We start from the raw sequence: 22,339 nt of genomic DNA, 5'->3' as shown, positions 1-22,339 counted from the left end.
TGAATGATGCAATGCTGCTGATGCTGGGCTGAGCAGCACTGCATGCTGGCGGTGTCCCGAGGTGGTCCCAGGGCACTGGCAGAGCAGGGACGTGGTGTGATGGAGGCCAGCTGCTTGCTGCGCTCCGCTTCCTTCTTTGGAGGTTTCCTTGGAGGGGAGGGAAGGCAGCGCTGACATCTCAGTGCATTATCATAACAGTCCTGGTGCATTCGCATTGGTTTTTCAAAGCGCCGTGCCCAGGGGGAGGGCTGGGTAACCCCAACTCTGCCTCCCCCCTTCTCCTGTCGGCTTGCAAAGGGCTCCCCAGACCCCATCCCCGAGTGTCGGAGCCCCACGCGGTCTCCATCCCCTGTGCTGCACGGCGGTGGTTGGTGCTGCTGGGGGTCCCGCTGCTCTCCTGATGTGACCTGGGAAGGGACGGAAGCGCAGTAGGGAGGGAGCGGGGAGGGTCTGGGGACAGAAGCAGGGGGAAGGGACGCAGGCAGCGAATGCAGGGCAGCAGCAGCGCCGGCACCGCGCGGCTCCCTTCCTCACCGCCGCACCGTCCCCTCCCTGAGCACACTGCTCTGTGCTGGGGGGGGGACCCCGCAGCCCCCCATCCTGCCCCGCTCGCCCTTCGCTCGCCGGATCGCTGCACCTGGCTCGGGGGGGAGGCGGCGAGCGCTGCGCTGCCCTTCGCTTCTCCTCTGCGTGGGGACGCGAGCGGGAGCCGCAAGCTTGTCCCCGCTTTGCTGCCTCGCCAAGCCGCACCGCATCGGGGCTGCCAGCGCCCGCGGGAGCCGCTCTCTGAGCATCTCCGCTGCCACCGTGGGAAACACCGATGCCACCGGCGCGGATTGGCGCAGCTGGGAAAGGACACCGAGCCCCACCGCGCGCTGCCGGTGTCCCCCCGCCCGTGCGGCACCGCCGTGCCCGCGGCACGTGTGGCGTAAGCGGTCGTTGGGTGGCACGGGACCTGCCTTGCCCGCTGCTGCCATGGTGGGAGCCGGCAGCCGGCGCTGAGCTCGGAGGGCCCCGGCATCATGCTGAAGTTTCGGGCGGATCGGAGGGTGAGGTAGGACCCCCCCGGGGTGGGCAGGGGGAGGTCGGGTGGTGCGGAGGTGGTGGCGGTGGCTGAGGACCCTCAGCCCGGGCAGGGACTGCTGCATTGCAGTGCTTGGGAAGAGATGTGAACTCGGAGTTTCTGGAGCAGAGTCAGCCGAGGCAGATGGTTTTGGGGGGGTAAGGAGCTCCTCTCGTGTTCCTGAGGCCCGGGGGTGGGAACAGCACGGGGAGGGACTGTGAGTGCCTGGGTTGGTGCCGGGAGGAGATGCAGGGGCTGTGATGCTGGGTGGGCAGCTTGGCCTGGGGCAGAGCTCAGCCTCTGGGCAGGGAAACCCACAGCAGTGCGTAGGTGGTGGGCAGGGCTGGGGAGTCAGGGGATCTGGGGGATGTGCTCAGCGGGGGTTTGGCGGTACCGGTGGCTCAAGGCAGCCCCCACTATGCAGGACTGAGGATTGGGGTGCTGCTCGCTCACTGCATGCACCCTCCCTCTGTGTCAGCATCTCGAGCTGCCCTGTCACTGCTGTGCTGTGGCTCTCCAAAATGGGGACAAACGGTGGCAGAAAGCTCCTGTGGTGCCTTCCGATCTGGGAGCAGGGGTTGGGAACACTGCCTCTGCAGAGGACTCACATCAGATATGCTGGAGGCACAGAAAAGCGTGGTGCCAGGGGAGTGAGTGCTGCCCTCGCTGTAGGTTGCGGAGGTTTTTAGGGTGACCCCCAGTGAAGGGAAGAGCAGAGATGGGTTCAGGGCCAGGGTGGGACCTGCACGGGGGAAGCTCCCAGCAGGGCTTTTTTTGGCAGAAAGCAGTGACCATCCCTGAGCCTGGCTGCAGCCCAGCCTCGGGGTGAAGCGTGCATGGATGGGATGGTCTTGGCAGATGTTTTCTTGCTCGAACTTCCCCTGTTTTGCTGACACTCAGCGCTTCGGCAGCGTGACGGGCTGTTTGCACGCTGCCTTCATGGGTGGCCATGGGCAGCTGTGTCCCCACGCCCAGCAGTTTTGGGGGACTGTCATCACGAGGGGGTCCTTTGCACCCTCCATTGCAAAGCGAACTTCCCAGGATGGAGGTGGCAGCCCCCACCCAACACGAGGCAGCTGTGCTGCATTTTGGGCTCAGCTGGCTGCCAAAACCCCACCGAGGGGTCTGCAGAGAGCCCCCCAAAGCAGCAGCGGGGCCAGGTGCTTTGTGACCCTGGCACTGTGGCAAACGGCTCTGAAACCAGCGAGCCCAAGCAGAGGATGTGACGTCGGCATTGTTGCTTTCAGCTCAGCCCAGGCTGGGCCGCGGCTGCTGCTCCTGCAGCGATTCATTCTGACAGCTGGGGGGGGTTATGGAAATGTCTCACCACGCCACAGCCGGTGCTGTGTGATGTGTCCAGCAGAAGTAATGAGGTCTCAGCTGGCAGAGACCTCATTCCGGCTCTCGGCGAGGCAGGCGCATTCTGGGAAGCACAGGTGAAAGGCGGTGCAAACAGTGCAAGATGCACAACAGAACGGTGCTAAAAGCAAAGGGATTTGAGGGGTGAGCGGGGGTGGATGGAGCTCTCTGCTTTGCACAGGTGGGTGGGCAGCACCTCGCTGGGTTTCTGTGCACCCTCAGACCCCATCCTTCTTCTCCCTGGGTGCTAACGGAGCCCACTGCTGTGTCTTGCAGCCACAATGAAAGGCGGAACACCTTCCTGCACCCAGTGACGGGGCAGCTCCCGGAAGAAAACTCAAGATTAGACTTGCAAAAGTAGGTTGGCTCCCACCTCCCTTTGGTTTCAGCACCGGGGTGGGCTGCGGGATAGGGAAACATCGCCTGGGGGATGTGGGAACACAGCCATGCTGACAGCCCCCTCTGTGCCACAGGCCGACCTTGGACATGTCAAGCAAAGCAGGAAGCAAGCGCCCGGCGAACAGCAGCAGCAGCAGCGAGCCCTCCAACCACACCATGGTGACGGAGGTGGCCCCGGAGCGGCCCGGAGGCCGGGTGCGTGCCCGGGTCCACGTGGCACAGCGGGCAACGACGGAGCAGATGGGAAGCGGGGGTCAAACCCGGGCACTGAGCTCATCCTCTCCCCCTCTGCAGGCGTCGCGCTCCTCCCGTAAGGGCATCACCTTCGGGAAGCGCTCCAACTCCATGAAGAGAAACCCCAACGCCGCCGTCACCAAAAGCGGTTGGCTCTACAAACAGGTGCCCCAACCCCGCCGTGCTCCATCCCAAAGGGGTGCACCTCCCAGTGGGTGTGTGCTGCCAGCATCTCACTGCTCCTCTCTTGCAGGCCAGCTCGGGGGTGAAGCAGTGGAACAAGCGCTGGTTCGTGCTGGTGGACCGCTGCCTCTTCTACTACAAAGGTACAATGTTTGTGGGCAGTCTTGTTTTTGCAGGTGCTTGCTTTTGTGGGTGCACACTTTTGTGGGTGCACGCTTTCATGGGTGTTTCTGCTTCGGCAGGCGCTTGCTTTTTGTGGCCGTGTGCTTTTGTGGGTGCTTGCTTTTTGCAGGTGTTTTTGCTCTTTGCAGGTGCTTGCTTTTTGCGGGTGCTCACTTTTATGGGTGCTTGCTCCTGTGGGTGCTCTCCGTGCTGGGGCACCGAGGGGTTAATGCTCTTCGCCCGCCTCCTGGCAGCTCACTCAGCTCAGCTCTCCCTGGCAGCCGAGGGCGAGCATGAATTATTGAGCAGGTTGGCATACTGAGCAGCAGCACTGCTTGCAGGGAAGGGCGAAGCAACAGGAAGGCAGTGCACTGCCACAGGTGGGCTGCTCACCATGCATACCTGCCGGCCAGGGTCCCACCTCTAAACACCCCTGTTTGCCCACCAGATGAGAAGGAGGAGAGCATCCTGGGCAGCATCCCTCTGCTCAGCTTCCGTGTGGCGGCCGTGCAGCCCTCCGACAACATCAGCAGGAAGCACACCTTTAAGGTGAGTGCGGGGCTGTGCCGGGCAATGGGGGGAGGAGGGAGGGACGACTGACGCTGGTGGGGTCCCTGCTGTGCCCTCCTCTCGCTTTCTTGGTGGTGGGGCATAGAGCAGAGCCCAGCTGCAGAGAGGAGAACTGCCAGAATCCCCTGGGATGTGCTGGGGAAACTGAGGCACGAGGAGGGCAAAGCAGCATCACCTCCCACTGGGAATGCTTTCCCCTCCAAGCCCTGCTTTCATCCTGCCCATTCCAGTGGCATTTCTCAGCAGAGCTCTCTCTATCAGGCACAGAGCATCCCCAGCTCCATTTTTATGGCTTGCTTTTATTGTTGCATTAGTTGCTGCTCATCAGCACTCACTGCAGTGGATGTAGGAGGGGAGAGCTGAAAAGCAGAGGGTGGCTGTCCCACATCTTTCCCTGAGCAGACCCCATCTGTCCCCCCCACAGTGATGCTCAGTGGCACTCACACAGCACTGGTGGGCACCAGTGTGCACCTTGCAGCACTGCCACCCCTGTTGTATGGTCCCCGAGCACCTCCTTGCTGCCTTGATGCACAGCCTGACTTGTGCAAAGCCGAGCTCACACCTCCCTGCTCGTGAGTTCCACAGACCCATCCCTGCACCTCTGCACTCCCTCAGTGCGTGTGCACCCAGACAGACCCACCCACCAATAGAAATACTGAGCCAACCCCCAGTGCTGGAGCTGGGGTCAGAGCACTGCAGCCCTCATCTCTGCACATGAGGTTTCCCATCCATGGGCAACGCACACTGCCAGCTGTGGGCTCCAGCACCTCAAGCACTGCTCTGAGTTCACTATGGGGATGATTTTGCAATCTGAAGGGTACATTTATGTAGCTGCCACCCTGAAACCCACAGCAAGCATGGCTTAGGTTGAGTGCTTGCAAGCAGTGATTACCATGTGCCCATGCCCAGAAAGCTGTGTCTGTCTGTATGTCTGTGTTGGGAGCAGAGCAAAGACCCAGAGATGGCTTGTGATGATGGTTGGGGAGGAGACCTGGAGGGCTGATATTCACCAGCTGAGCTCTAAGCATGAGGGGCTGTGTTTTTGTGTGCACCTGAGTGTGCCAGTGGACGGCTTTGTCCCATCCCTGGAGGTGCCCGAGGTCATGGATGGGACCCTGGGCAGCCTGAGCTGGGGGTGGCAGCCTGCCCATAGCAGGAGTAGGACTGGATGATCTTTAAGTCCCCTCCAACCCAACCACGTTATGGTTCTCTGATTCCTGGGGACCCTCCCACCATGCTCAACACACCCCCGAATATCCCAAAGCTGCGGTGTCACAGTGATCCCCATCCACCTCCAGGGCTGAGCGGTCCCCAAAGCAAAGCGAGGGCTGCGCCCGCGCTCCCCCCGCTGCGCTTTGACCCCATCTCTGTGTTTCCTCCTCTCTCCGCGGGCGAGGATCCCCCCGGGCAGGAGGTCTCCGAGCGCCCGTCGGCCACACCAGCACCCAGCATAGGTACATCTGCTTGCGTTATGGGTGCATGCAGAGGGTGAGGGGCTGCATGCTTCGCTCGCCCCGCTCCCACTAATCCGGGGGAGGAATTGGTTTGGTTTGAGCTCTTGCTCAGAGCTCTCGAGCTATGAGGACTGGAGGGGCCAGGCAGGAGGCGTCCCTGTCCCCAAGTGGAAACCCCGAATGGAAACCCAAGGGAAGGTTCTAATCAGAACCTCCTTTTTTTCTTGTTGTTAATTAAAATGATAAAAATTGAACCCTGGAGGTCTTTCACAAGGAAAAAATCTGCTTTTTTTTTTTTTTCCATTTCTTCCTCCTTGCTGCCTCCCGTTCCTCTCCAGAGAGGGGGAAGGTGGTTGGTTCAAAAAGGCCCAGGGCAACCAACCCTGCTTGCAGCACAGGGTGGGGTGTGGGCATGGAAAATGAGCCCACAGTGAACTTTTTCCCCCTAAAACATTGAACCAAGAAGCCACCTTCCCCCTCGTCCTGCATGAAGGGTAACAATTGGACTGACTGGGGGTGAGGGCATCACATTGAGCCTTCATCCCACCTGGTGCTGTGAGAATGCTCCTGGGGAGGGAAGGACGGAGCACTGCAGCATCAGGAGCTCTTGCCAAGCAGGAGATGGAGCTCTCACACCTCCTGTCTGTCTCTCTCCCCACTTCTCTGCCTCCCTGCAGGTGACGGTGTGCTGGGTGGAGGAAGTGCCAGCGAGTAACGAGCAGTCCCTGTCTCCCCAGGCCGAGCACGCTGGCATCCGGACGTACTTCTTCAGCGCTGAGAACACAGAGGAGCAGGAATCCTGGATCCAAGCCATGGGCGAAGCTGCCCGGGTGCAGATCCCCCCAACCCAGAGGTCAGAGCATTGTCCCCGTCGCAAAGGGCTGGAGACACTCCTCTGCCTCTTGGGAATGGGGTGGGGTGGGCATGGGAGCAGAATGGAACTGGGGAGCGTCAGCATCCCGCTGAGGCTGTGGGAAGAGGGAGGGGATGTTGACAGCCATCCTGAGGGCGTTAGGAAGGAAAAGTAATGCTCTGCTTGCATCTCCATGCCCTCCAGACACGAGAAGACGGACTCTGAGAACATCCCCCCCAGCAAACACCACCACCACCATCGTAATACCGTGCACCACGAGCACCCCAAAGCTGACCCCGATGCCAAGACCCGGGGTGAAGGCGATGGCCGTGGCTCAGAGAAACTCGAGAGGAAACCAGAGAGGATAGAGAGCAAGAAGGAACCCTTGGCCAAAGCCAACGGCATCGCCGGGCAAGAGATACCCTCCGAGCCCGGCAGCCCTTACCCCGAAGCACCGCGGGCGCCAACGAGCACAGAGCGGCCGCCCCAACCCAATGGTTGGCCCTACACATCCCCCAGCCGCCCTGGCAGCACTGCGTACCCCCCACCCGATGGGGAGAGCGCTGCCCACCGCCGCAGCTTCGCCCCCCGCACCAACCCCGAGAAGATCGCGCAGCGGAAGAGCTCCATGACGCAGCTGCAGCAGTGGGTGAACCTGCGCCGGGGCAATGTGCCCCCCGAGGAGCTGCGCAGGTGAGGGCTGTGAGGTCCGGTGGGGGCTCTGGGGGTCCTTCTCCTTTTCTCCAGGGTGACGTTCTGGGAATATTTTGCCTCTTTCCACCTATTATATCCCCTCTTGGGATCAGCAAATCATGTTAGATCCAAGCTGTAGGACACCCCAAAAGCCGAGCAGGGTGGGTTTTGGAGGGGATCACCTTGTGGTCCCCAGGATGAGGGGCACCAGCCAGCTTTCCCAACGCTGCTTGCTCTAAGGGTGTCCTTGCCTATTGTGACCACTCAGTTCTCACTCTTCTCTTCCCTTCCAGCCCCACCAGGTTTTACCCCGTGTCTCGCCGGGTGCCCGATTACTACCCCCCCTACTCACCCCAGTACCCTGAGGACTACCAGTACTACCCACCCGGCGTGCGCCCTGACAGCATCTGCTCCATGCCCGCCTACGAGCGGGTCAGCCCTCCCTGGGCACTGGAAGACAAGCGGCATTCCTTCCGCAACGGGGGTCCCTATCAGCTCCGGGAATGGAAGGAGCACCCCAGCTTCGGCCGGCAGGATGTCCCAGTCTGGCTCCCTGGTAGGCAGCCGACTTACTTCGACGAGGTGGATGCCGCCTCGGGATCGCTGCGGAGGATGTCACTGCAGCCCCGCTCCCGCTCCGTGCCCCGCTCGCCCAGCCAGGGATCCTACAGCCACACTCGGGTGTACTCCCCGGTGCGCTCACCCAGCGCCCGCTTTGAGCGGCTGCCGCCCCACGGAGAGGAGATTTATGTCGACCCCGGCACCTTCATGATGAGGAGATCCATCAGTTCTCCCAAGGTAAGCACTGGGGTGTGCCGGGGTGGAAGGGACCCTGCTTGAGGGCTGTAGGGTGGGGATGCTGCAGCGCAGCTTGTCCCCTCTGTGCGCATGTGTTGGCTTCGAGATGCCACCAAGTCCTTGGTGTGCAGCAGTGGGTGGCTTTAGGTCCTCCCTTAGGACCTCCATGAGCAAAGTGATCCCAAGTGGGGCATGCTGGTGCTCCTGCATGGCTGCTGCACTGCTAAAAGCCAGCCCTGACCCTGCTGCGTGGCTAGGCTCCGCACGGAGGGGAGCAATCAGCCCCCATTTGCAGCAGTGCAGCATAGAAAAGAGTGAATACAGGGAGATACCATGCACCCCTCACCTGTCCATGGGGTTTGATGGGAGTCTCCTCTCTCCTCAGTATGACTATCTGGGTGACAGGCGGCCCATCCCTGCGGGAATGTACCCCTACCACTACCCAGCATCCCCCACGGTCCACGACAAGATGGTACGTATGCTGCCAGTGCCAATGGGCTGAGCTGGGGGGCTCAGAGCCAGGGGGTTCACAGCCATGTGCTCCTCAGTGCCCTCAGCCCCACGGGATGGGGTGCAGGGTCTGTTGTGGGGCACAGCTCACCCTGCCTTGGATGGATGAGAAGGAAACGGCTGCTCCAGGAGGGTTGGAGATGGGCTGCAATGGGGCAAGCTGGGACCGTGGAGCTTGGACTGATGTCTCTGGTCCCTCCTGGCCATGGAAAGCCCCTGGCCCTATGCTGGGGTTGAGGGTGCAATGAATCACCCCTGCAACCCCCTATGCTCTGCAATACCCATCTTGTCACTGCTCTCCTGGGGCTGGGATGAGGCTGGCATGCTCCCTGCACCTCTCCCCTCCTTGCGCCTCACTTTGAGCTGCTGCTGCTGCTTGTCCCTGGATGGTGTTTTTTCTCCTCGATCGTGGAGCTGGACCTGCAGGTCCACATAGTGCAGCACAGCCCTGAAACTTCATGGCAGGAGCAGCCACTGCGGGAGGGAGAAGCATAGATTTTCATCAGCTGTCCATGCTGCCATCCATCCTCACCAGCAAGAGATGCAGGGACAGTGAGCAGAGCCCCGGCATAGGGAGAGGGACCTGCACCATCCGCAGCCCTCCTTGCTTTGGGCAGAGGAGGTGGCACTTTGCTTCCCCAGCTGAGAGGTCTTTGCATTTCTGCAGCCTCCACCTAACCGCTTTGCTTCTTCTTTTATATGTTTTGTGTGTTCGTTTCTTGCCGCATGCCTGCTGGCTCCGGGTAGGATGAACTTTTAGACCTTCAGTTGCAAAGAAACCTAGAGTATTTGGACCAGCAGGTAGGCAGAGCTGGCTGCAAGCCTCACGCTGCTTACGTCCCCATGTGCCCCATCCCCAGCAGCGTTCCCGTCCCTCCCAGCGCAGCATCTCGTCCCCTAACATCCATCCTCACCCTTCTTGGCACTAAAGCAGCACGAGTCATCTTTGGTTTGCTTCCTCCATCCTCCTTCCCCTCTGTAGGGTTGTTCATTGCTTGGCGGAAAACCACCCCTGACAGTGTCTTCTGTGTGGTGTGCTGGAGCCGAGGGGCAACGGGGGGACACCCCTGGGTCTGGGGGCGCCTACAGCATCGATGCTGCAGAAATGGTGGCCCAGGGCTGGGCACAGCACGTAGCACCCATAGGCACTGGGGTGCTGGGGACTCGCCCAGCATCCACGCTGTGCTGCAGGGGGAGGAGGGCAAGCAGGGTGCTTTGGTGATATGCTCACCGTGCGCATCCTCCAAGGCGAGAGGTGGGAAGCAGAGCTGGGATTGGGTGACCGGCCCTGAAGTGACAGCTCTGGGGCTTGGCATGCTGTGGGGCGTTTGGAGGAAAGCCACGAGCTGACCTCATTCTGGAAGCAGGGTGAGGGAGAGCCTCGGGGACAGCTGTGGGAGCGGTGGGGTGGGAACCACCGGCACCGACTGCCACCAATGAGGGGTCCGGAGCCATCGGCTGTTGCTGCCGCCTGGTGCTCGCTGCAGGAGCCACGTTTGCACTGAGGGAGCTGCTCCAGTACAGTCTCATTAGTCTGTGAATCCCCATCGGTGCAGCAATCACCGAGATCTGTGTCTGCCTTGGAGCAGAGCCAGGGACACGCAGGAGCGCTCGGTGCAATAAAAGCTCTCTGGATTATTTCAACGCCGTCGGCAGCGACGCTCCCTCACCGAAGCACTTTGAAATGCTCCCTAAAAAGGCTTTCCGTCTCCTCCTCCTCTCCTGCTGACCTCTAATTCAGGGCAGTGCTGCCAAGCAGCTCTTTTAAAACAATTCACTGCTTTATTTTCGCTCTCTGCGTTTATCCAGAGAGCTGTGATGTATCACTGGTCGGCTGCCTTGGCTGCACCCCAATTGGTGCTGCTCCCCAGTGGGGTCTGCTCCTGGATCTGTGCTGCGAGGGCATCGTCACCTCTGTCTGCAGCACTCACATGTAACACATCCCCATGGGAGCACCCAGCTCTGCTGCTTGAAGCCACCGGGCTGGAATGGGGGACACTGCTGTCCCCATCCCCATCCCCTGAGCAGGGCCATCCCTCTGCTACGAGGGCAGGACACAGAGCTGTCTGTTGGCCTGACCTGTCTGTCTGTCTGCTGGGGCCATGCAGTGTGTTGCAGCAGTGGGCATCGTGCAAGCTTGTGTCTGTGAGTGCGGTTTGCTGCCCAGCCCAGGCTGGGTTCAATCTGTTTTCATCCCCAACAAAGCTTTCAGCCCCTGGGATGCTCTCAGCCTGGGGCAGGCATCTCCTCGTGGCTCGAGCCCTTGGGACATCTCTTGGAGGTGGCAGCACAATGCCCTGAGGGCTCCTGGCCAGCACTGCGCCCCCGCACCTCTCCGCTGACCTCTGACATTTCCTTCCCTGTCTGTCGCAGATGAGCGAGAGCGAAACCCTGATCAGTATGGTGAACAGGATGGTGGAGAGCTCCTCCCCTAGGGCTCAGCTCTACATGCAAGTAAGCCTTGCTAATGCCCGTGCATGGCAGGCCACGCCAGCCTCCCCACGCCATCCCTGAGGTCACCTCCTGCCATTCTGCTCATGCAAACTCCAGCATCCATGCAGTGCTGGCACATCATGCTCTGGGGGTCCCGCTCGTCCATCCCAGGCTTTGCTAAATCCATCCATGAGCCATTCCAGCCCTATAAACCTTTGTGGTCCTGAGAGCACAAGGAGGGGAAGCAGTGGTCCTGAGCTCTCATCTGCATTTGAGCGCTTTTGTGTATCAATGTGACCAGAAGGTGGATCTGGAGGAACCCAGCCCAAGGATCTGCAACCAAAGCGACATCAGGGAGAGGAAGCAGCCCATGCACATGGCTATGGCACGCTGCTCTTCCCCTGCCTGGAGTTTGGAGAGGCTGCAAAAGCCTGGGGACATCTGTGCTGATAGGTGCAGCTCGGAGTGCTGATGCTCTATGGGGAGGGGACGGTGCGTGGTCCCATCCCTGTGCAGCAGGGATGTGCCTCGGGGTGAAGCTGGAGCTGCTGTGATGCCTCTGTTGGCTGGGCTCTGTGCAGGATCTGCATCCACCGGGCTCTGGCATTTCCCAGGTTTGGGTCTGTTAGCATTGTCCTGTGGTTTTAAATCACTCTTAAGAAGCATCTTGCTTTCTAGCAATAATGATCCCCTTCTTCCTATCTTATGCCTTTCATCTCAAGGTCTTGGAGGCATTTAATTGGTGAGGTCCCATTAGTAATTTAGATTTCCAGGAAAGGCAAATGACTCACAGAGAAGCTGGATGGTAAACAGGTCCCGATGCAGCAGCTGATTTATAGGCGCTCTGACTCCACTCAGTGGGATTACAGCTTAATCTTGCTGCCTTCATTTCCCTGCCCGTGGAATGGTGGTGGTTATACACCAGGCAGTTAATGAGTCACGAGACATCTCTTGGAGTCAGGCAGAGAGCTTGGCTCGGTGCTGCTCACCCAGCCCATGGTAATGGGGCTGGCACTGGGGCTCCCCAGGGCTGGGGCAGAGGGGCTGCTCCTCCCCACGGGTCTCCTGGCAGCCCCTGGCACCCCGGAGCCGTGCTGAGCCCATGCTCTGCTTGCAGGTGACGACACCCTTCCCAGAAGCCTACAGGGAGACCCTGCATGCCTACAAGATAAGCGAGCAAGACACCGATGTAAGAGCAAATGTCCGTGCTGCATGTTCCCAGTCTGTCCCGTGCTATTGCCCCCATCCCCATGTGCCCTGTTTCCTGCAGGCTGAAACCCACACACTGTCCCATCCAACCAACGCCACGTTCTATGCCTTGGCTGCATCCTATCTCTCCTGGAGAGAGATCAGCCCTCTCTTAGCCCTCCTCTTGGCCCTGGTTGAACACGGATCTGTTTGCATGGGTGTCTGCAGCACCCCACATCCCATTTCTGGGCTCTCACCCTTCCCTTTCACTTTTTCTTGCCGGGAACAGAAGCTGCTGGGGAAGCTCTGTGAGCAGAACAAAGTGCTGCGGGAGCAGGAGAGGCTGGTGCAACAGCTCCGAGCAGAGAAGGTTCGTGGTGTGCATGGTTCTACGTGGTGCTGCTGCAACATCAAGTGCCCCAGGGCTGAGTGCATGTGGGGATAAACCCCACTGCAAGGCAATGGGGATGGCAAGGAAGCAGCATGTCTTGCTTTCCTGGGGTTCATCTGTGGGGTGGGGGAGTTGTGCTCACGTCATGGTTCCATGCATTCATGGCCCATTGAGAAGGGAGAAAGCTACTCCTGCACCAGGATGCTCACAGCTGCAGCACCTCTTGTTCCCCTCAGGAGAGTCTGGAGAGTGCCCTGATGGGGACGCACCAGGAGCTGGAGATGTTTGGGAGCCAGCCCGCCTACCCTGAGAAGCTGCTGCACAAGAAGGAGTCCCTGCAGAACCAGCTCATCAACATCCGTGTGGAGCTGTCTCAGGCCAGCACGGTAATGGGGCTGCTCTGCACTCCCTGTCCCCACCCATCCGTCCCAAATGCATGGAGCACCCAGCAGAGCTTGCACCAGGTGACTGCTGCAAAACCGGGGGGCAAATCCACCAACCCAATCCCCCCAACTCCCTCCACAGGCCTTGGCCAACAGCACGGCTGAGTATGAGACCCTGGAGAGCGAGGTGTCTGCCCTGCACGATGACCTCTGGGAGCAGCTGAACCTGGACATCCAAGTGAGCGTCCCCCGTTGTCCCCTTTCCCATGCAGGTGGAAGCCACCTGATTCCTCTGCTGAGAGCTAATTTGCAAGCAGCTGCTGGTGCTCAGCGTCCTGCTTTGACCTTGCCTAACAGCACACAGATGCTGATAAAGGCGCTTTGCCTCGGGCGTTGATGAGGGGCTGCATGGGGCTGGGGGGTTCCACCAGCTCCACCCCAGCCTGCAGCTCCCTGTGGGATTCGAGCTGTGGGTGTGATGGCTCAGCTCCCCCAGGGCTGTGTCTGTTGCAGCTGAACACCCCAGGCCCTGTCGCTGGGATGCAGCCAGGATGGGATGTGCAGGGCTGGGTGTGGGGCTGGTGGCAGCAGGGGCCGCTCTGACCTCTGTCTTTCTCCCCCTCCACAGAATGAAATGCTCAACCGGCAGATCCAGAAGGAGATCTGGAGGATCCAGGATGTGATGGAGGGGCTGAGGAAGAACAACCCGTCCCGTGGCACCGACACTGCCAAGCACAGAGGTGAGAGGGCTCTGACCCTGCATGGCGCAAAGCCCAGCATGGCACAGCTTGGCACATCTCTGATGACAGCACTTTTGGAGGCACCGTGCCGTGATGCATGCACTTATTTCTGCTTTTCTCTGCAGTGGCCATCGGCCCCTCAGGCACCTACAGCTCCAACAGCCCCGCCAGCCCACTGAGCTCCGCCAGCCTCACCAGCCCCCTGAGCCCCTTCTCTCTCATCTCTGGCTCCCAGGGCTCACCCACCAAGCCAGGCCCCAGCGAGGTGAGTGAGCTGGGGTGTGCCTCTGGAGCCCTTCGTCACCATCAGGTCCTTCCTTGTCACTTTGCTCGTGGGCTGGCCCAGTCTCCTTGCTCTCAGGTGATGGATGAGCACATGGGGGCTGCGGGGTCTCCTGGAGACGTCCGACTCTGTGCTCCTCACAGGGAATTGAGATCTCTGGGGTCCTACACCAAGGCTTGCTCAGCTCTTGCTGCCACCACAGTCCCTGCTTGCTCAAGGTCCAGCAGTGCTGAGCTCACCCACATCCTTGTGAATTTGAGGGTGGACTCCCCACAGCCGTGCCAAGCAATGCTGATGTCTCCTGGGGTCTGACAGCTCCAGCCCTGCCTGACCCTACTGGGAGGTGGGAAACATCCCCCTGTGCATGGGGATACCCGGTGGGCAGCAGCCACTGCGCTCCTCCTCCTGCCCTGGCCTTTCACTGTGTTTTGTCTCGGTCTCTTTCTAACTCTCTTTTCCTTCCCATCTCTTAGTTTCTGTGCTCTCACGCCTAATGCTCCTCTCCACCCCAGGAACCCGGCCCGCCTCGACCTCCCCTCCCCAAGTCGTACATCCCCCTGGAGCCTCCTCCGACTGTACCTCCACTCCCTAGCGAGAGCCGCCCCTGGCCGTACCCCACCTCCCCTTCCTGGCAGCGAGGCGGCGAGTCGCAGAGGGGACAGGTACCAGAACCTCTCCAGAGCAGCCCCAAGAAGCGTCCCTCCCCTCCATCCCTCCTTCCCTCCCTCCCCAGAGGCTGGGATCAGAGGATGGGGCTGCCCACAGAGGTGATGCTCAGGGGACAGCAGCACGTGGCACTGCCTCTCCAAGGGGCACAATGGGCAGGGACCCCACGGTGGCTTAGCCGTGTCCTCTCCAGGTCCCCCTTGCTGGTGCACATGCTCAGGACAGGGAAAGGCTCCTCCTGGGCAGCTGGAGGAGATGCAAATCTGCTGCAGCGTCTCTACGTTCCTCTGCCCTCTCCTCTCTTGCTGTCCTTTCACTCCTCGCTGTGCCAGGGGCTCAGCTGGCCTGGGGTGACCACATGAGTACACCCAATCCTAAGGATCTCTGGTGGCATCTCTGCCTGGGAATGGGACCATGTTTGTACTCTGGAAGACAGAAGTGTCCCTGCAATCTGGTAGTCCTGAGAGGGGCTCAGGATGTGTGCGTGTGGGGCTGTGAAAACAGAGAATGTTTGTTTGTGCAAGTAGCATCCCCAGCATCCATGCAACCACAGGGTACCGCAGTCACGGCTGTGCTGATCTGTGTGGTGTAAGGTGTGTTGGGATGCATCACCTCCATGCAGAGCACAGGGCAGCGGTGTGGAGTCACACTGCACTCTTCAGCCTCTCCCTGACCCCCTCCATCATGCTGGATCTGTTGCACTGTTAGCAGGGGAGGACTCTGAGAGCAGCCCTTGGCTTGCTCCCTGCTGCTGCCTGCTGTCCTACCGGGCCCCGTTCCCTCCCACACACAGGGGCTGGAGCTCAACAGTAGACACCTCCATCCTGCAGCTCTTGGGTACCACCTCTGAGCCATGTCAGGACTGTCCCCCTGTAGACAGCTTATCCCACACAAAACCACGTCACCAGGATGGTGATGGGTGCCTGGCCCCAATAGGTTGGGGTGAGAGCTGTGCAGCCCTCCCAGCCGCTGGTGGACCACGTTTGGGTGGCACAGATACTGCCTAGCCAAGTGTCTGTGTGCCCACCTGCTCCTGGGGCTGTGTGCCGCCCCGTGGCAGCATGTTGTGCCCAGGCACCGTGTGACCACCCAGCAGAGTGGTGGCTCACTGCGAACCCAATTTGTCCCCACAGCCCAAACCAAGCTTGGAGCAAAGCAAGAAGGAGACGCAGCGAACGGCTGCCCCTGGCCCCACTGCTGAGGGGCTGCAGAGCCGGCAGGAGCAGGAGGCAGAGAAGCAAGCTGCCCTCAACAAAGGTAGGCGCAACCCACTGGGTCCCCTCCAGCAGGCACACTGGGCTTCCCTGGCCACGGGGAGCATTTGTACAACATGCTGCAGAGCTCTCTATCAGCTCTGTGCACGGCCAGGATGCTGCTCTGCATCCCCAGAGGGGCTCAGCTCGATGTTTTGCTTTGTCCTGCAGTGGGCATTGTGCCGCCCCGAACCAAATCTCCGACAGAGGAGGAGGTGGTGCCCACAACAGGGATGCTGAGGAGGAGTGCCAGCGGCATGGCCAACGGGCTTGGCTCCCGGGTAGGGGCTGCAGCAGGGGGCTGGGCAGGGTGGGCAGTGCCAGGAGCTGGGCTGGCAGCTGAGGGCTCAGCAGTGCCATGTGGAGAGGAGGGGGAACGCATTGCTGTGTCTCAGCACCTGGCTGGGAGACACCCAACAGTTTGGGTGTCCCAGGAGCAGGCTGAGCGGCCCTTTGCAGAGCGATGCAGCTCAGGTGGATGGGGCTGGAACCTGTTCCATTTGGGGGGGTGTGACAATGGGGCCGGGCTCTCCCCAGGAGAGGCCGAAGAGCGCTGTGTTTGCCAATGAGACAAAGGTGAAGATGAGCGTGGAGGAGCAGATTGACCGCATGAAACGCCACCAGAGTGGCTCCATGAAGGAGAAGCGGCGCAGCCTGCAGCTGCCCGGCAGCCAGCAGCCCGACACCCCTGGTACGAAGGCACCTGCATCCTACAAAGTGGTGAGTCCCTGCACACATACGGCTGGGTGCAAAGCAGGAGTGGCTTTGTGGGGTGGGCTGAGGTCTCTGAAGGAGGAGAAGGGGCACCCGGGGCTGTGGCAGGGCACTGTTGGCTGGGTGTGGGGACTCAGCAGGGCTGGGGTCCCTGCAGGTGCGCCGGCATCGCAGCATCCACGAGGTGGACATCTCTGACCTGGAGGCAGCGCTGCGCTCTGATGAACCCGGCAAGGTGCACGAGACACCCCGAGAGGAGATCGCCCGGCTGCGCAAAATGGAGCTGGAGCCACAGCACTATGATGTGGACATCAACAAGGAGGTGAGAACAGGAGCTCCACGGGGGTGTGGGCATGGGGTAGCCCCTGTTCTGGAGGGTCAATCCAGCCCCTGTATTGTGTGGGGTCCTGGAGCCGGAGTGAGTGCTGCTTCCTGTGCCTGGTGTACTGGGAGCTGGGGTTGGTTGTGTGGGGAGTGTGTGTGCTGAGGAGGGGATGGGTCCCTGGTGAGCGGTGCTCAGCCCAGCCCTGCACCCAGCTATCCACACCGGACAAAGTCCTCATCCCCGAGCGGTACATCGAGCTGGAGCCCGACACGCCACTCAGCCCCGAAGAAATGAAGGAGAAACAAAAGAAAGTGGAAAGGATAAAAACCCTCATTGCCAAGTCCAGGTGAGGTGCAGCACCCGCAGTGTGCGCTCCATCCCCAGCATCCCAGCGCATCTCTCTGAGCCAGCACTGTCCCCGCAGCCTGCAGAATGTCATCCCCCTGGGTGAGGGTGAAGTGGACGCTCCCCAGGACCCCGAAACACAGCTGCAGGAGCAGGAGAAGAGGATAGAGATCTCGTGTGCTCTGGCTGCTGAGGCATCTCGCCGGGGCCGCATGCTATCGGGTAAGGCACAGAGGGATACAGAGGGTCTGAGGCACACACCTACTGCCTGCCAGCCCTGCAGGAGAGGGACTGCGGGTACCAGATGGGCAGGAGGAATCGCTGCAGTGTGGAACAAGAAGATTCAGTGAGTGGGTGATGGACCGGACAGGCTGCAAAGAAACAGGGGCTGTGCACACAGAGAGCATCCTGCATTGCTGTAAGGCAGCACCGTGCAGCAGCCAAGCCAGGTGATGCCAGCAGCTGCCAGGGCAGCAGCACCGAGCATTGCAGGATGGAGTGCTCACCATCAAAAGCTGCCTACTCCACATCCAAGGGAAGGAACCCAACGTGGAGTGCTCAGGGATGGGGAAGCACTGACCATGCCCAGCGGTGGCACACAGTGCCCACAGCCTTGTCCAGGAGGAGCCCTGGGGGAGCTCACGTGTGCGCGCTGCAGCTGTGGCTGCTCGCCCTGCTTCCTCCCTTCCTTCCTCTTGGTTTCCTCCCCTCGCTAACCTGCCCGCTGTGCCGCCTCCTCCCCTCTCGCTGCCCTCAGCTTGTGTTCTTCATGCCCTTCTCCCATTTCTTGTTTCCAGCTCAATGCGCTACCCCAAGCCCTCCCACCTCCCCAGCCTCCCCGACTCCACCGACAAACCCCCTCTCGTCTGAACCATCCCGGGTCGCCGACTGCAGCCATTTTATGCGTGTCTGAGCCATGAAGTAAGCACCTTTTCTCTTGTACTTCATCCCATCTTCTCCACCCAGGGATGGGCGGGGGGTGCCACTCCCCCCGGTGTCTTTTCCACCCGGCCTCCGTCCATCACTGCTTGCTCCAGCTAACACCTCCGAGCCACGTCAGCCCCATCTCCTCCTATGGAACAAGTGCAGTGTCCTCTGTGGTGTGGGACGCAGCCAGGGACCCCAGTGTGGGCATGGGGCTGAGCCAGCTGCTGCCCCCCTGGAAGTGTTGTCCCCCAGGAGGTGCTGGGCGTGGGGTTGAGTCTGTGGGGTTTTACTCCAGGCTGCTCAGGGAGCACCTGTGGGGAGCACAGAACTCAGCTCTGCTCCTCTCCCTCCAGCTCAAGCCCTGGCAGCCGCCGGTGCCATCAAGTTCCACGGGGCCACGTTCTAGTGCAGCACCACATGCGCCCTGGCTCAACATTGACCCTCTCTGCGCCATCGTTTTTGGTTCTCCTGGACCCCCTCCCTCCTTCCCATCGATGGCATCAGCCTGGGATGGATGAGCGGGAAGGTGCAGCCTCAATGCTCTGCCCCATCCTGGAGGAGCCGTGCAGGTGCCACAAGCACCGTCCCCAAGGACTGGGGACACTGAGCTTCCACCTAGCACTGGGACACAGCTGTGATGTCCTGGGTGCATGGAGGGACATGTGCAGCTGGGACAGCCTTGGAGGAGTGCAGCATCCCTCGGCTCTCCGTGCATTGGTCACACAAAGGGGACCGTCTCCACCGTGGATGGTGCATTCTCCACACACGTCTGTGCTCCTGGCTGTGCCCGGAATGCTTTCAGCACCTCAATGGAGGGAGATGTCAGCCCCATCGCGGCTGTACTGGGAACAGGGCGCACGGAGAGGGGACGCAATGGGACACAGGTGCCCAAGGGGCTGGGACGGTGAGGGCTGCCCAGCACAGAGCCATGGGCATGGAGCAGCAGGTGCAGGCAGGGACTGGGGATGTGGGGAAGGAGCAGAGGAGTGGAGCAGAGCCAATGGGCCGAGCAGCGATCTGCAGGATGGATGGGGATGGTGACAAGGAGGGGACCGGGCTGGAACCATGAATGCTTCCAGGTGGTAGCGATGCTTTGCTCGTGGTCACCTCTGTCACAGCCCAGGTGGCCCGGCAGGAATTCCATGGGGCTGCACGCATCCAGAGCTCCCCGGGCAGCCCTCTGTGCTGGAGGAGGGGTTCCTTATCCTGCAGCACCAGGGATGGATGTGGGGACAGGAGGGGGCACCTCAGCTGCACAGCATGGACTGGATCCCTCTGGTCTCAGCACACAGCCTCGCCATTGCACTCCAACCACATCAGCTTGGTCGTTTCTCCTATCGCAAGCCTTTGATCCCATTTTATTTTCACTTTCCAAACGGAGGGAAAGACGCTGTTTCTGCCTGAAAATGCAGCACGGTGGGGGGGGGGTGGGGTGGGGGGGGCAGAGGTGGGGGGATGGGCGGTGTCTCCATGGCCGGATCCTGATGTGTGCCCCCTCTGCATCCCCATCCCCCCCCCCTACTCTTAGCAATACTCATAGGATCCCAGGAACCCTCCTCCCGCAGCCCCCTTAGCTCATAAAGCTGGCCCTTTATTTTGCTATCACATGCCTTAATATATGTTTTATGGAGAATTATACATTTATTATATATATATATATATATATATATGGGGTTTTTTTTCTCTTCTTTTCTGGGAGGTGGTTTAGTGCTGATCTCTCCATGGGGCTGTCGGCACAACAGGAGCAGATTCTTTGCCAATTTATCAGAAAATTAAAAAAAAAAAAAAACAAAAAAAAACCCAACCAAACCTATTTAAAGAACAATATATATATATATACACATCTATTTTTTTCTGCTTTTATGAAAAGCCGATTTATTTAAAATAAAAGATATATATATATATGTAAAGAGACTGTCAGGTGGAAGAGGTGACGCCTTTATTTCCCCAGCTGGGGGGTGCGCAGGGCAGAGCCCTTTGTGCTGGGAGGGGGGGGGGGTTGGCTGGGGGGCAATGGACCTCTCCTATGGCTGTAGGAGATGGGGACGACCCTCAGTGTCCTCATCCCGCAGCTGCAGTGCAATGGAATGGGGGCATTTGGGGCTTTCTTTTTTCCTTTTTTTTTGGATTTTTTTTTGTTAAGAAAACAACAATTACAGCAACAGCAAAGGGCAAGAAAACAAAGAAACCAAACGTTTCGATGGCGTTCTTATTTTGGTTATTGTTTTTCATACCACTCCATACAGCAGCGACTTGTAACAGAGAGAAGAGCTGGCCCTGGGAGGAAGTCTATTTATGCACTGGGGTTGGATGGGGGGGTTGGGGAGGGAGGGGATGTTTTGTTTTCTGGGTTTTTGGGGTGTTTTTTGGGGGTTTTTGGGGCTTTTTTTTTTTTTTTTTGGCTAATGTTAGAGAAATAAAAGTGTCTCCGAAACGATGCGATGTTGGTGTCGTTTGTGCAGAGGTAATGATTCCAACGTTGGATTGAGGAGGTGTGGGACAGACGGCCCCGTGCAGCCCAATGCTCAGCCTGTGTGTGCTCTCCTCTCCTCCTCTTTTGGGGTTCCTTTTCCTGTTGACGTCTCTTTTCCCAGCAGGGGTTATTTGGGATGCGGCTGCCTCAGCCGGAGCAAAAAATCACATTGATGCCTGGCAAACGTGCCCAATAAACCCCCATGGATTAAAGCATCTGCTTTGCAGACGGAGCTGTGGGGTGAGCCGGGGTTGGCACGCGCCCCATAGGGAGATCCCCCCCCACCTCAAGCAGCCGCGGGGCCGTTAATGATTTGCAGGATGACGTGGGGACTAAAGGGCTTTCCAAGGGTCACTGCCGGGAAGCGCCCGACACGCAGAGCAGTGGGGCAAAATGGTGACTCTGAGCGACTTCCAGAGTGAGTGGGCTCTGGGGTGGGATGCCCGTGGGGTGTGCTGGGGGTGCTGACCCCACAGTGAGGCTGAGGGCACTGGGGAAGGGAGAGGGGATGATGGCAGACAGCGTGGGGTTGGTGCTGGGGGCACGGGTTGGATGTGATCCATAGGGGGATTGGCAGTGTGGGGTGGGGGCCGTGTAAGGAAGGCAGGCAGGGATGTACTCGGCCCCTTGGCCCAACCAGAGCATCTCCACCCTCGGTGCAACCACCTGGGATGGTGTCAGGGGTGACCTTCCTGTTTAGCTTACCCTGTGATTGATTCTACACCTCGCAGCCTCCCTGAATTCATAAGGTTTACAGCCTCCCCAGGGCTGCAGCGGGGGGGGGGGGGAGAGAAATCACGGCGACATTTCTGGGAGGGAATGGGATGGGGTGGCCCTGAGAGCAGTGAGCACTGCCCGGGTTGGTGGGGGGGGAGCAGAGCAGTGCACCCAACCCTTCATTTCAGCCCATCCTCTGCAGGGATCGGTGTGGGGCTGGTCGGCTTCGGCATCTTCTTCATCCTCTTTGGGATGCTCCTATACTTTGACTCGGTGCTCCTGGCCTTTGGGAATGTGAGTATGGCACAGGGGGGGGGGGATCTATGGAGCAAAGGGGCCATCAGGCAGGGCTGCTCTCACCCCTCCCCGCTGCCTCCTCCCAGATCCTCTTTCTCTCCGGTTTGGTCTTCATCATTGGCTTCAGGAGGACCTTCACCTTCTTCTTCCAAAGGCAGAAGATGAAGGGCAGCAGTTTCTTCCTTGGGGGGGTCCTCATCGTCCTCATGCGGTGGCCGCTCCTGGGCATGCTGCTGGAGGCTTACGGCTTCATCACGCTCTTCAGGTCTGCATGGACCCACACAGCCCCATCCGTGCCACCAGCATCTGCCACGGCAGGCTTAACAGAGCCTTTTGTTTCGGTGCAGGAGTTTTTTCCCCGTGGCTTTCGGCTTTTTGGGCTCACTGGTGAATATCCCCATTCTGAAGAAGGTGAGCAGGGCGCTGGGCAAGGCGGTCACCTCTGGATGTGGTCCTTGGGGGATAGAAATTGCTGGCATTGCTGGATTAAAGCAGCATCGTGGGCATGCAGGAGGAGGTCAGCATGGCCTCCCTGCAGCTCCTGGACTATTGTGCTGCTAATCAGGAACGGTTCCTCTTGCAGCTCTTGGAGAAACTGGGTGACAGCAGCTCCATAGTGTGACCATGGGATGGATAATGTCACAGGTGGGACAGCACCAGTGGTCCCTCAGTCCTGCTGGGGGTTGGAGATGGCTGTGCTGCAGGGATGGTGCCTCGCAGGCTGCGCCAGGCAGGCTTTGTAATTATTATTATTATTATTATTATTGGTGTTGTTGTTGTTGTCTTTCCCTCACGAGAGCTGGATTTAATTTAAAATGTGTGTCTGAGACCGTACTGAGACCGTGATCCTTTTCTGGGGCTTGGAGTCTGCTTCTCTTAGTGCCACTAAGAAGCATCATGGCCATGGCAGGAGGTGACACGGAGAC

The 22,339-nt window shown here is 59.5% G+C and overlaps 2 protein-coding genes across 28 annotated transcripts in view; both read left to right on the top strand.

The window, feature by feature from the left end:
* The window catches only part of PLEKHA6 (pleckstrin homology domain containing A6), a 43,249-nt gene extending 23,484 nt beyond the window's left edge, over window positions 1-19,765 (top strand). For 8 of the 27 annotated variants that reach the window (XM_025143912.3, XM_015299105.4, XM_046904210.1 and 5 more), the window contains 25 exons: window positions 2,699-2,779; window positions 2,896-3,220; window positions 3,309-3,381; window positions 3,849-3,949; window positions 6,102-6,277; window positions 6,482-6,970; window positions 7,264-7,768; window positions 8,154-8,240; window positions 9,026-9,079; window positions 10,652-10,732; window positions 11,829-11,900; window positions 12,189-12,269; window positions 12,527-12,676; window positions 12,816-12,911; window positions 13,302-13,413; window positions 13,539-13,678; window positions 14,209-14,358; window positions 15,496-15,619; window positions 15,787-15,896; window positions 16,153-16,335; window positions 16,487-16,651; window positions 16,867-17,000; window positions 17,079-17,221; window positions 17,797-17,920; window positions 18,280-19,765. In XM_025143912.3, the coding sequence (XP_024999680.2) occupies window positions 2,699-2,779; window positions 2,896-3,220; window positions 3,309-3,381; window positions 3,849-3,949; window positions 6,102-6,277; window positions 6,482-6,970; window positions 7,264-7,768; window positions 8,154-8,240; window positions 9,026-9,079; window positions 10,652-10,732; window positions 11,829-11,900; window positions 12,189-12,269; window positions 12,527-12,676; window positions 12,816-12,911; window positions 13,302-13,413; window positions 13,539-13,678; window positions 14,209-14,358; window positions 15,496-15,619; window positions 15,787-15,896; window positions 16,153-16,335; window positions 16,487-16,651; window positions 16,867-17,000; window positions 17,079-17,221; window positions 17,797-17,912 (3,748 nt within the window). In that variant the 3' untranslated portion in view covers window positions 17,913-17,920; window positions 18,280-19,765. Of the gene's footprint in view, window positions 1-452; window positions 1,055-2,698; window positions 2,780-2,895; window positions 3,221-3,308; window positions 3,382-3,848; window positions 3,950-5,380; window positions 5,425-6,101; window positions 6,278-6,481; window positions 6,971-7,263; window positions 7,769-8,153; window positions 8,241-9,025; window positions 9,080-10,651; window positions 10,733-11,828; window positions 11,901-12,188; window positions 12,270-12,526; window positions 12,677-12,815; window positions 12,912-13,301; window positions 13,414-13,538; window positions 13,679-14,208; window positions 14,359-15,495; window positions 15,620-15,786; window positions 15,897-16,152; window positions 16,336-16,486; window positions 16,652-16,866; window positions 17,001-17,078; window positions 17,222-17,796; window positions 17,921-18,279 lie in introns of those variants that run through there. The other 19 variants (XM_040652900.2, XM_025143910.3, XM_025143907.3 and 16 more) reach the window with 18 other exon arrangements.
* Window positions 19,766-20,755: 990 nt separating this feature from the next.
* Window positions 20,756-22,247, top strand: GOLT1A (golgi transport 1A). Its single transcript, XM_015299122.4, has 5 exons — window positions 20,756-20,817; window positions 21,319-21,410; window positions 21,500-21,678; window positions 21,761-21,824; window positions 21,997-22,247. Exons 1-5 carry the CDS (start codon window positions 20,793-20,795, stop codon window positions 22,033-22,035), a joined length of 399 nt encoding a protein of 132 aa, XP_015154608.1. The 5' UTR covers window positions 20,756-20,792; the 3' UTR covers window positions 22,036-22,247.
* The last annotated feature ends 92 nt before the right edge of the window (window positions 22,248-22,339 follow it).

Source organism: Gallus gallus, chromosome 26 (genome assembly GCF_016699485.2).
Source record: "Gallus gallus isolate bGalGal1 chromosome 26, bGalGal1.mat.broiler.GRCg7b, whole genome shotgun sequence".
Lineage (NCBI taxonomy): Eukaryota > Metazoa > Chordata > Aves > Galliformes > Phasianidae > Gallus > Gallus gallus.
This window is presented reverse-complemented; position numbering and strand designations above follow the sequence as displayed.